The sequence below is a fragment of the Cibotium barometz genome, chromosome 63 (assembly GCF_041138505.1).
Source record: "Cibotium barometz isolate CiBa-2024 chromosome 63, ASM4113850v1, whole genome shotgun sequence".
Taxonomy (NCBI): Eukaryota; Viridiplantae; Streptophyta; class Polypodiopsida; order Cyatheales; family Cibotiaceae; genus Cibotium; species Cibotium barometz.
In genome coordinates this window covers 3,803,909-3,816,251 of record NC_141108.1, presented here as the reverse complement: position 1 = coordinate 3,816,251, position 12,343 = coordinate 3,803,909, and the positions used below count along the sequence as shown (strand labels likewise).

Sequence of the window (12,343 nt, the reverse complement as noted above, 5' to 3'; positions counted from 1 at the left end):
AGCATCCTCGCTTGAGTATTTTTATAGTATAATAGGTTACATGACTATTTTAGCCCAAGCTTGCTCTACAAGCTTTCTTTTTACAGAAATAGCTCAAACACTTAGAGCTTGTTCACACACTAAGTGTAAATAATCAAAACTCTTCTAGCATATGTGCTAGGAATATAGCAACGCTATGCACAAGCGTGTATACATAATTTATACAAACATTTGGCACGTGGCCGATAAAAACAACTCATGAAATAACCTTGCGCACATTTGCACATTCCATTAAGTTGATTTCTGCACACATTAATTCAAGCATATTTTTCTACGATTATTATGCCTCAAAAATATGATAAAATATATACATGTAAACAAGCATACTATTTTTGAGCCCCAAAAGGCTACCCATGAAATATATTTAAGTACACCAAGAGGAAGCATGGCTCACTCTTGTGTGGGGACAGATTGGACTCAATATTGTGTATTGAGTATCTTGTTTGCTAGATTTATTTTCAATATTTTATTTATTGCAATTACTATTATGGGTTCATGTGATCTCCCACAACAGCTACTCCGACTTTCCCATCCGTAAACACTCCAAATTTAATACTTTTTTCGTGATGATTGGTTGGATGTTGCGTTGGAAATGTTATGGATTCCAATGTTAACATGGTTAGGTTTTTGGTAGCTGTGTGCTCTACGGTCCCCAATATCTAGCTCCACATGATAGCTTGATATTTTTTTTCAAAATTTATCTTTTTCTTTATCATAAAAAGAATTATCTATGTAGTAACAATATTTCATGTCAAAAGTTGGCGAAAGAGTTGACCCGAAGTCAGTGCCATTGCAATAGTATAGCTTAATGGTATGAAAATTGATCCCACCATCCTGACTTTGCTTGATGATTTAACTTTAGTATCATGGACTATTTTTCATCATCTCAAATCCAAATGATTGGGCTTGCACCAATTGTAACCATGAATTTCTATTCCTTTTTGAATTCAATGGATGATAGGTTTTTTCCTTGTGTGAATAAGAGGATTCTTCTACGACATGGTTGTGGTCCGAACGACTCACATATTCCTCACCATTGGGGGCATCTCCAAAGGGAAGAGGATTTTGTTCCACTGGAAGAAGAAGAATTGTTTTTAAGTGGTAAAAGCCTATATTTTAAAAAACCCTTGAAGGGTTATTAGACCAGAGTTGGATTCGAACTCAGGTGGATCTATGGTTTGAGAGAGAGAGCCACAGAAGAGAGGGGGGGGGGGGGAGAGAGAGAGAGAGAGAGAGAGAGAGAGTGCATTTTAAATATTACTTGGTTTATCCTGAAAACTCACGAACAACAACGGAGCTAGCTGAGCACCGAAGCAGCAGCTAGGGCACGCAGCAATGGCCATCGTGGCGGAACCTGCTCATTGCCTCTCCTCCACAGCCTCCGCCTGCCTGGCCCTCCTATCGTCCTCCATTGCTACCTTCTCCCCTGCCTGCACTACCTCTGCGTGCTGCAACCAGGGCGCCCGGCCGCGTGGCGCCCCAAAAAAATGGCACCGCCCCCTCCCTCCTGTAAGTCTCTCTCTCTCTCTCTCTCTCTCTCTCTCACACACACACACACACACACACACACACACACACACACACTACACCCAGTATTCATATTTGTTTGCATAGCAAACAGCATGGCATTTCCCATTTCTTCTTCAAAGTTAATGGCTGGCACCTTCATTGCAAGCAGCAAAGCTTTTCAAGACCGCAAATTCCTACAAGAAACAAGAAGAACTGGATGGAAGTGAGCTGTGCTTCTCAATATCCATCAGTTCAAATTAACGTTTCCATGTCTTCACCACTACAGTAAGATAAGCAGGTCTTTCTGTTGCCCTCCTGACTGGGGAAGAAAACTCTCTGTGAGTGGATCAAAAAATACATGAAAAACTATCTGTTGGACTTGAGTAATCTTGGCAGATTCAATGGTTTCTGTATGGATGTAGCCAAAGACCCACTAATAGGAGTGAAGTGGGGTGCTACGTTTTAGAGACCTTTCAGATGTCATCTATATTTTCATGATCTTCCTCTAATTGACATGTCCGTCCATAAAGAAAAGACTGCTCCAGATACCCCGACCCAAATGCAGATGTTCTTCACTTGATTGTTGTAGGGGAGGATGAGAAGTAATGGTAAAATAGTAAACAGATTTGCTATGCTTAATCTGTATAATCTCTTTGTTAAGTAATACATAATGAATCGTTCTTTAACTTGATATATAGAGCTGCTGCTGATGCTTTGATGGCTCCATTTGTTTTTATGTGATTATCTTCTAATCAGCTGAAAATTTGTGATAATCAGGGAGATCTAGAGGCTGCAGCAACACAAAATTACAGTGGAGACTCCTTCACTTCTTGCTCCAATCGAGTTCATTCATCTGGTGTAGAGAGGGCCCAGTTAACCAACTCATTTTGGTCTCTCTCAAGCTCACAATGGAGGCATGTGTGCAGATGCTTAGGGCAGGATGACAGCTTTCTCGGCATTGAAGGCACTAAGGCAACTCGGGACATCAAGGAAGACCTTCTCAATTCATTCAAACAGATGCTGTCCATGGATGAAAACAGTTTTTTTTATGGCACAGATGATGATGCTGTAAGACCTTCCTGCCATTTTTTTTTTGGGTCAAGGCACCTCTATGCAAGGAATAACATGGTGCACATGATGTGCCTTTTCATAAAAAGATGTACATAAAAGCATCATGTTTTCTTCATTATTGATGCAATATGTCTACATATTATGGTGTACACCGTACATGATTCCCTGTATTAATGTACAACTAATTGACTTTGCAGGATATGGATAATCTTAAGGATACGTCACTGTTGAAGGCTGTTGTAAAGGTGAGATTGAATTACCCTTAATTCAAAGAAAAATCTCCTATTTTTTGAGTCTCCACCCTCTTAGAGTCCCCATTAATGAGCCTAAACCTCATTTCAATCCAGTGTCAAGTTACAAACAATTCTAATAGCTGTCCAAAGACGTGTGGGTACGGTGCTGTCAGTACAGCCAGCAGTCGGCTAGGTGTTGGAGGCGATAAGCAGTTGTAACACAAGCCTGGCAACCACCTTCTGCATAGAGTCAATCGGCTGCTGCTATGCTGCTGTTTTCTGTGTGCAGCCAGTCGAAAGCATCTCTGATGCAGTCGACCAGCCCAAAAACAAAAGCCAAAACAAGAGAGAATAAATCTGCTGTCTGCTACCATGTACGGCCAGCGCACAGGGGAGAGAGAGAGAGAGAGAGAGAGAGAGAGAGTCGATCAGCTTCTTCCTCCTGCGCTCTCATGTGCCAGATGCCACAACAATAAGGACTGAACCAGCTCTATTTTTGCTGTGTTTTTACCCTTTTTGCCATAAGTGGCTTGGCTGCCAAAAATATACGTTTTTATTCTTTTTCCCAACTTGCTCCCCAAGTTGGAGCTAGGTGCCTCCTTCTGTTCACTTGTTCATGCCCAATAATAATACTATGTGTAACCAACTTTAATAATGTGTGAACACACTGATTTATAAACCTTATCAGTCACTTTAATGATTAAATTCCCATGTTGCTCATGCTGTGTAACATTCTTTCAGGCCAATCTTTGCCAGTGAATGCTTTAGCTTTCTTCTGTGGAAAATCGCCATTCTCACCTTGGTTCTGTTGTGTGTGGGGGCTTGCCCCCCAAAACATTGATCAAGATTGGTGAAGGGACCAAATGGTGACATCCCCTCCGTCTTGTAAAACAATTGTCTGCAAGTGTAAAAGCCTGATACCAGTGGAATAGTCTTCCCAGTATAGTAGATCCATTGCCAATCTGTAATTACATAATCCAAGCATCAAATCCATAAGTCGAGATCAAGGATCCAAAGTCAAATATGTGCACAAGAGCCAACCGTATTGAGAAACGAACTTTATTTATATTCTGAGTCAACAACTCTGATAATAACCAGACACAGGCACAAGAGCCAAATGTGTCCAAAATATTCATAAATCCATAAGTAGCTTTGAGTACCTGCAAAAAGAAAAGAAGCAAAATACATAGCCACAATATCTTGCCATGCCATTGGTCTGCATAAGAGCACCACTCCTATGATCCATATGCATGCCCAAGCCAAACATGCTTCACATGTTCATGTCTTCACTAGGGCAACAACCCTTCAATGAAGTCAAATATGCTCGCTAGAGTTTCCCCTTTCCATGAGACTTCACTCACTAGAATCGTCAACCCTTCCATGAGTTGGATACCAACCCACTAGAGTCACCAACTCTTACATGAGTTCACAAGGTCACCAACCTTTAGTCACTCACTAGGGTCACCAACCCTTGCATGAGTTGACATACTCACTAGGGTCACCAACCCTTCCATGAGTTCAGCCAGTGAGTAATTAGAGTCACCAACTCTCATTAATCAGAGTCACCAACTCTTCTCACTCACTCAATCACTAGAGTCACCAACTCTTTAGATGAGTTCAAATGAGATAAGAATGAATCACATCCATAGAGATCTCAGTTCTCCATGAGCATGTCTGCGCGACAGAGTTTTTTACAGGCATTTCCGCTGCCAATAGAAATCCATAGAAAAATCCTTGATCCATGAATTCCATAAATCCATTGCATTCCAAATAAAGGGAGCTAAAAGATACTCCATCCTAGTAAAGGGAAGCCGTAGAGTTGTATATAAAGCCCAAGAATTACTGAACCAGTGATAACCATATAGATGCATCAAACCATCGTATATGTATAAATCCTCGAGCAAAGATGTGCCAAAAATATAGTCCATAGTCCTTGGAACAATAGACAAACACTTCAAATACCAAACAGAGTATGAAACACATGCGGAAGCCACAATAATATAAAAACACCGCACTGAGCTAGAATGGCCGGCCCCCAATAGGAACTTCTTTATTAAAGAGAAGCTTTTACAAGAACTCAAGGTGCGGGTGCATAAAGCACCAGATATTCCACAAAGCATTAGCAAAGCTCTTGCCCAGATCTCAATCCAATGTCAAGTTACAAACAATTCCAATTCCTTTAGCTGTCCAAAGACGCGTGGGTACGGCTACTATGCTGCTCGGTGTCAATACAGCCAGCAGTGGGCCAGATGTTGGAGGTGATAAGCAGTTATAACACAAGGTTAGCAACCACCTTTTGCTTAGAGTCAATGAGCTGTTGCTATTCTACTGTTTTTTGTGTGCAGCCAGTCTAGGAGCATCTCTGATATAGTGGACCAACCCAAAACAAAAACCAAAACAAGAGAGAATAAATCTGTTGTCTGCCGTTGTGTACAGCCGGCGCACAGAAGAGAGAATATAAATCAGCTGCCTGCTGTTGTGTACGGCCAGCGCACAGAAGAGACAGAGAGAGAGAGAGTCGATCAGCTTCTTCCTCCTGTGCTCTCATGCGCTAGATGCCACAACAATAGCCCCTCCTCATGCTTTTCAAGGAGTCGACCAGCTCTATTTTTTCTATGCTTTTCCCTTTTTTGACATAAGTGGCTTGGTTGCCAAAATATCTGTTTTTATGCTTTTCCTCCCCAAGCTGGAGCTAGGCGCCTCCTTTTGTCCACTTGTTTATGCCCAATAATAATAATATGTCTAGCCAGCTTTAATAAACCGTATATGTCACTTTAATGATTAAATTTCCATGTTGCTCATGCTGTGCTACCATCTTTCAGGCCAATCTTTGCTAGTGAATGCTTCAGCTTTCTTTTGTGGAAAATCCCTATTCTCACCTTGATTCTGTTTTGTGTGTGGGCTTGCCCCAAAACACTGATCAAGACTGGTGAAGGGACCAAATGGTGATAGTTTTCATTGGTTCACATATGTGAACCAACACCAGGGGTTTCTTGGCTCTAAAGGTGGCCTCCTTTGCATCCCGGTTTTGCTTGCCTTGCATACAAGCCTAGAAAACTTCTTCAAGTACTCCGACCTTGGGCAGGCCGTGAAACCATTAAAGCAGAATAATAACTTAGGTGGCCATACCTCTCATGCCACTACCGGCTTTCTTTTATCCTTGGTTTTTGTAAAAAAAGGATGTGAGCTTGTATAGCCCTCCTTCCTTGGCCAAGATATCTCCAGAATTATTCTCTTTTATTACCAAAGAAACTTCATCAAATTTGTCACATGCGGAAGCTCTGGGAGTCTTCTTTCAGCCCTAAACACCATCTTGGAACATGCTGATGCAAAACGCATATAGAAGAGAGGGAGAGAAAAGAAAGAAAGAAAAGAAAAGATATTAATGTCTACGGAAGGCCAGATTGTTCTATGAGACAAATCTGTATACAACAAGTCCATGTCCTGAGTATCATGGAAAGAAAAACTGAATGAAAAGCTAATCCTAGTCATATGCAGCTCACTATGCAGTCACTATCTAGCATGCTATAGATGTACAGTCATGATAGGTGGTATACTACTAATTCCACCCAGTGGAGATGGTGGGGTGTAGTACATCATACATGGGGCATGGGGCATGGGGCGAGGAGGACTCTCACATCTGTTGTGCCCTGGTGTAGCCTCTAGACTCTCTCCTCGATAGCTTTGCAATATCGTGCTTGGATTTGGGCAGATTGGGCCTAATGGAGTAGTGGTGGTCTGTGTTCGGGTAGTCGCAGTCTCCTGGCAGCTCTGATCTTTGAGTCTCTTTGTAGTGTGAGCCCTCGTCGGGAGGTAGATGATACAGGGGGAGGGGGATGTGGCTCACTGATAGGCCTGAAGAAGTTGGTGATCTGTGGTTGGGATCTCTGGCTCTGCACCTGTAGAAGCCTCTCTCTATGTCGGTGTAGCTCAAGGAGGAAAAGGTCTACGCATCTCTAATCAGGATACTCCATCACCCGGCTAAGTGGGCCAAAACCCTCTCTGAACAAGCAATGGTATCTCCCTCTGATCTCATAATATACAAGGCATCTGCATATGTAATGCTCCTGTGTCTCTACCTCTCTGTGGCATAATCTGCATACTCTGTCCTCTCTAGGGGTCCGTGCTGCTCTCCCTCAAATCTCCAGACTGTGAGAGGAAACTGTGTTCTGACCAATAGTCACCCTCATAGCGTGAGACGTGTACATCCTTATAGCTTGAGCGTCTGACAAATCCATCCTCTATGAATCTAAGGAAATGATTTCTGTAGTACTGCATCTTGGTGGAAAGGGGACCTGACTAAGTCTTCCTGGTGTGCATCTAGATCAAATCTTGTCTTAGAACTCTATTCCTCTCCTCTCGGGAGAGTGTAAAGTATGGAGAGTCGTCACCTGATTTGTGAATGGGGGGTATGATATTCATGCTCCATGTGTGTGGGAAGCCCTCTACAAGTGCCCTGTTGAAGAGATGTGCAAGGAAAGGAGCTATGGTGGTAGAGGCATAAGAGAAGTGCTCACCTCGTATCCCTGTATGATCTGCAGATCTCCCATGATGTAGCCTCTTAAGAGCTTTCTCTACCATACTCGAAGTGAAAAAAGTAGAGGTGGTGGGTCGAGGATTGGGTGGAGGATAACGGGGGCTGATTTTGTACATGGTAGAGGGACTTTGTATAATCATGCCAAGTGGTCGGATCAGTGATGGGTGTGGGTGGTCGTGGCTCATGAAACTGCCTCCGAGCCTCTTTCGAGTTAATGCTCAAGAATAGTTGGTACAAATCCCAATATTGTTTAATTTCATGTTTCCTCCTCTTCCGACGAGTCAGAGCTTGGTTTAATCTTTGAGCTTCATGCTCAGAGACCTCCCCTAGTTCTTTTTGTCGTTTGAGGCGAGCACGAGTCTCACGACACTCGTCGTCGTACCAACAACCATTCTGGGGCATCATCCCTACTTTAGCTTTAGAGGGGGTATGGGTGTTATGAGGGAAACTGGCAATGTCAGAGGAGTGGAGTAGATCAGTCAATTTTGATGTGAGTATCTCCAGAGGTGCCGCGGGATCCATGTCAAGTAGACCATGGTAAAGGGTATCCTGGTATATGTGATCACAATCATGAGTGAAGTGGACAGTGGTGTGATGGGTGGAGGTGGGTGCTCAGGTGGGAGTGGCTATCATGGTGAAAGATAAGTATTTGCGATCAACTCCGATGGGTATGGGGGGTACTGAGAAATCATGTATGAGCTGAGTTGTCTCCTCAGAGCCTAGGATGTGATCCACTGAGCTACTTCCACCTCCGTGTGGAAAGCATGTAAGTCCTGATTGTGGCCATCTCTCCATCCTGTGCTAGATGAGGAGACGGTGGCATGATCCTAGCTCCAAAAGCTCCTAGCTCCAAAAGCTCTCCTCCATAGTATTTAACTGGCTTAGTATCTGCAGACACCCTCCGTGATCCAGAGTCCTCATCTTCTAGAGTAGGTAGCTGTATGGGATCTGTGCAACATGCAGCGGAAGTATTCGTAATTTGAGGATCCTGTCACACAAATGCTCACACCGTCTTCTGTATCTTGAGTTTCGCGAGTTTAGCAATCCACTTTAAGACTTCAAACTTTAAGAGATTTGAGAGAGAGAGATGGAAACTGTACACCGTATGGGGTCGCGAATTATCCACTGAAGGGCCCCCTATCCCGTTACCGGAATAGTATTTGCTTTATTTCTTTGAAGAGACTGACGGTGGACTGATGATAAGCCAAACACAAGATCTAGGAAGACCAAGAGTCGGGCTGAACTGTACACGGCTGTAGAAGCACCAATGATGTCCAATCTCGAGTCTATACACTCTTCGCAATGGATGTAGGAAGGCTGAAAATTTGAGGCTGAGAGAAGGGGCTGATTGGGACTGTTCTAGACTATGTATGAATGCTGAGTTTTACCTTCACCAAGTGGCTGTAGCAAAACGATGCATATGAGGGTGCTGAAAACTGTAGGAATGCTGAAAATGCAAAGGGGACTGAAGGTTGAATGCTGTAGATGCTGCGTTTTACTGAAGGGAGGGCTGAATTGCTTAAGCGTTGATGCTCCTAGATGCTGATGAGAAAAACACTGAAGTCTGATGTGTTGAATTCTGCAATCGCTTATGCTCCTTGTGCTGAAGGTTCCAAACATTTGAGTGCTTCAAGGCTGATGATGATGCAAAGCTCAACTATTTATATGATCTCTAGATGCTGGTCGGTTGGTTGAAGGGCTGGCCGATTGCATCTGTCTTGGCAAAAATATATAAATGATGTAAATTATGGGAATAATACTAGATAAATTCTGATGAATGCTAGATATATCTGAAGGCTTTTGCAATGGTCGACCATGGGTTCCTCTAGTGGAAGCCTAATCCTGCAATGCAACCTCTGCAACCTTACCACCTCACAAGCGGCATCACAAGCAGCCCAGTACTCTGCCTCTGTCGACGACAAGGCAAAAGATGACTGCCTCTTACTGCTCCATAAAACTGCTCCTGGGCCTGAAGTAGATCTCCTCGTGTCTGGATCTCTTCCCCAAACTGAGTCACTCCATCCGTGGAGTCGGACTCCATCATCAATCCCCCTCGTGTGTAAAAGAGTCCATGATCCTTCACATGCCGCAGAAACCACAGGATACGCAATCCTGCCTCCCAAAGAGTCATCTGCAACCATGAGCTCAACTGCCTCATCAGGAAGCTCCCGTCCAATCTGGTGTCCATCAACCAGATCAATGAACCATTCTACTTCCGAGTCGAAGAGGCATCACATTGCTCACAAGGATCAACACCTATTACGGTGCAAAGCCTAGTCCTGGAAACCTGCTGAAACCACGCAAGGCCTTCTGAAACCTGTCAACCACCCCCTCTGAATCCGGAACCACAAAGCCTGGAGAATGCACCTCCTTCTGCAAGTAATCAACTGTCACCTGCCTGGCTTTCCGAAAGGTCCTCGTGGAAAGAACATCCTCATCTACAGGAGTTTCTTTGTCCCGAATACTACGAGACATCAGAGCATAAGTTACCTGTTCAGTTTCCTCCGACTGACGAACACAAGAACTACCAACATCAGTACTGGTCAATTGCCACCTGCCTGGCTTTCCGAAAGGTCCCCGTGGAAAGAACATCCTCATCTACAGGAGTTTCTTTGTCCCGAATACTACGAGACATTAGAGCATAAGTTACCTGTTCAGTTTCCTCCGACTGACGAACACAAGAACTACCAACATCAGTACTGGAAAGTTCCTGCCAACTGCTGCTATCAACTGGCAAGCTATCCACCACTTGGTCCCAGAAAGCCTGCACCTGCAGCGTATCCACACTTAAGTGGCCATTCCCAGACTGCCACTCATCACAAACCTGAGGACCTGGGAGAGAGAGTGCTGAAAGCTTGTAAACTCCATTCTCCACTCCGCCTTCCCAAACCACCTGGCCTGTTGCTTTGTCCCGGAGAGCAACAAAATGCTCATCAAACTCCACCCGTACGCCAGTCTTGCAAACCTGATGCACTGACAACAGATGAAAACCAAGTGACGGAACATACAACACCTGGGAGGAATGCTTCCCCCCTCTGCCATCGGGAACTATCTCCATCCTGCCCTCACTGTGAACTGGGATAGTGGATGTATCCCCAGTAAGAATGTGACCAGAATACCTGCAGAGATCCTGTAAATCTGAACGGGAAGGAGTCATGTGCTTGGAAGCACCACTGTCTAGAATCCACTCGCGAGTATCGGTCGTGAAGAATCCTCCAACCTCCTCCTTGCCTGAAGAAAATAAAACATCGGTGTCCATTACCTCTAGGTGCACAAAAGCCGGAGTCTTCATGATTGTTGCTGAGGAATCTTCACCCTTCTCGGTCTTCTGCTTGGGACACTGTCTCCAATAGTGGCCTTTCTCACCACAATCATTATAGGTCCTCTTTGCCTTTAGTTTCTCGTGGTCAATAACGGACTTCTTCTGAGAAGACTTCTCCGATGAAGCCTTTCCTTTGCCCGTGTTACGGCCTTTTGACCGTTGGCCAGTTAAGGCCTCCGAATCTCCACCCTGAGGAGGGTTCGTGAATCGTTCCTCTCCTGGTCCAAGACCATGGGCACAAGCTCCTCCCACGTGATGGTGCTGAGCCTGCCACTGGTAATCAAAGACGAGTAAAATGCTGAGTACTGAGAGGGCAAATGGGACAACAACGTTATGGCCATGTCCTCTGATGATATCTCCTTCCCAGCCTGAAGAACTTCCTGCTGAAGAGCCTGCAGCTTGTTAATATGCTCCCGCATTGTCAACGACTTTGCAGGGCTCATAACCCGCATCTGTACTTCCAAGGAAATCCTCATCATGGGTGATACCCTGTTGTAAAGAGAAGCCAAATGTTGCCATATACCTCTGGCCAACGTCATATGCTTTACATGATTGATTACCTGCGGTGTGGAGTTGAGGAAGATAAACGAACGGACCCTGGCGTTGACACGATCCCTTATCTGTGCTTGTCCCTCCCGGTCCTTTCGGATCGACGTAACTCCCCTTCCTCTACTTCCGGCCGTGGAACCCCAACAACGAAATCAGCGAGGTCGTAAGACTCCAGAACAGATTCCATCATAACCTTCCATATGCCGTAGTTGTTCCCGTCCAACTGACGGTCCACCGGGAACGTGGGGAGTGTAGGGATCTTCACATGCCTCTCGGCCATCTCTAACAGATCTGCCATTGCGGGGATGTACTCTTAAAAAGGGTGGGTTGGTGGGAACAAAGAAGAACTTACACTTGCAACAAGTGGCTGTCCAACACATCAGCCCGCCTTCCTCTTGCTTCTCCTCTTCCCAAACAGTCCCGTACAGTCTACCAATCAGCAACACAACAGTCCCCCTCTTGCTCACACAAATCCCAAGAACTATCAAGAGCCTATGGCTCTGATACCATGTCAGAATACGCAGCGGAGATGATGACCAGATTTGGGAACACGAGAGCAAACGCAATGCAGAAAATAACAGCACAAGAGAGAGAGAGAGAGAGAGGCGTGTAACTCTGCTCTATATACACAAAGAAGATCCCGTAATGATACAAGTGTGACAAGGGGCTGTGGGGGCATTTTATATGGCCCCCAAACAGCAGTCGGCCTGCTGTAGGGCAGCGGATAGGACCACAAACTCCACGACCAGCCTTCATCACCAGTAGGCCAGCAGCAGGGGTGTCAGCCAGCTTATGTGGGAGGTCGTGGACCAGAAGCAACACAAACAGCTAGCAGCAGCATGTCCAAATGCAGTCGGCCAGCTTCAGAGGTCCTCCTTCCACCACGGGGCTGCCACCCAAGCCACAGAAAAATAGGGAAAAATGGGGAAAAAATACGGGGGGAGAGGAAAAATGAGAAAACACTTACAAGGACGGGCACACCCACAACAAAGGCCCTGGTGTCTACAGAAAGACAGGAGATGACTTCTAACAGAAAGAACTCCTCGTCTAGCCAAACGGCTTCGTGGGTACCTCGATCTCGAA

At 45.0% G+C, this 12,343-nt stretch overlaps 1 protein-coding gene across 5 annotated transcripts in view; it reads left to right on the top strand.

Annotated features, from left to right (window-relative positions):
- Positions 1 to 1,320: 1,320 nt before the first annotated feature.
- Positions 1,321 to 12,343, top strand: part of LOC147603578 (protease Do-like 2, chloroplastic) — a 69,416-nt gene continuing 58,393 nt past the window's right edge. For 2 of the 5 annotated variants that reach the window (XM_086795763.1, XM_086795762.1), the window contains exons 1-3: positions 1,321 to 1,548; positions 2,326 to 2,616; positions 2,817 to 2,864. Coding sequence is in view for 2 of the 5 variants with exons in the window: in XM_086795761.1 (XP_086651887.1) it covers positions 1,375 to 1,548; positions 2,326 to 2,616; positions 2,817 to 2,864 (513 nt within the window). In the remaining 3 variants the exon portion in view is untranslated. The remainder of the gene's footprint in view (positions 1,549 to 2,325; positions 2,617 to 2,816; positions 2,865 to 12,343) is intronic. The other 3 variants (XM_086795761.1, XM_086795760.1, XR_015265484.1) reach the window with 2 other exon arrangements.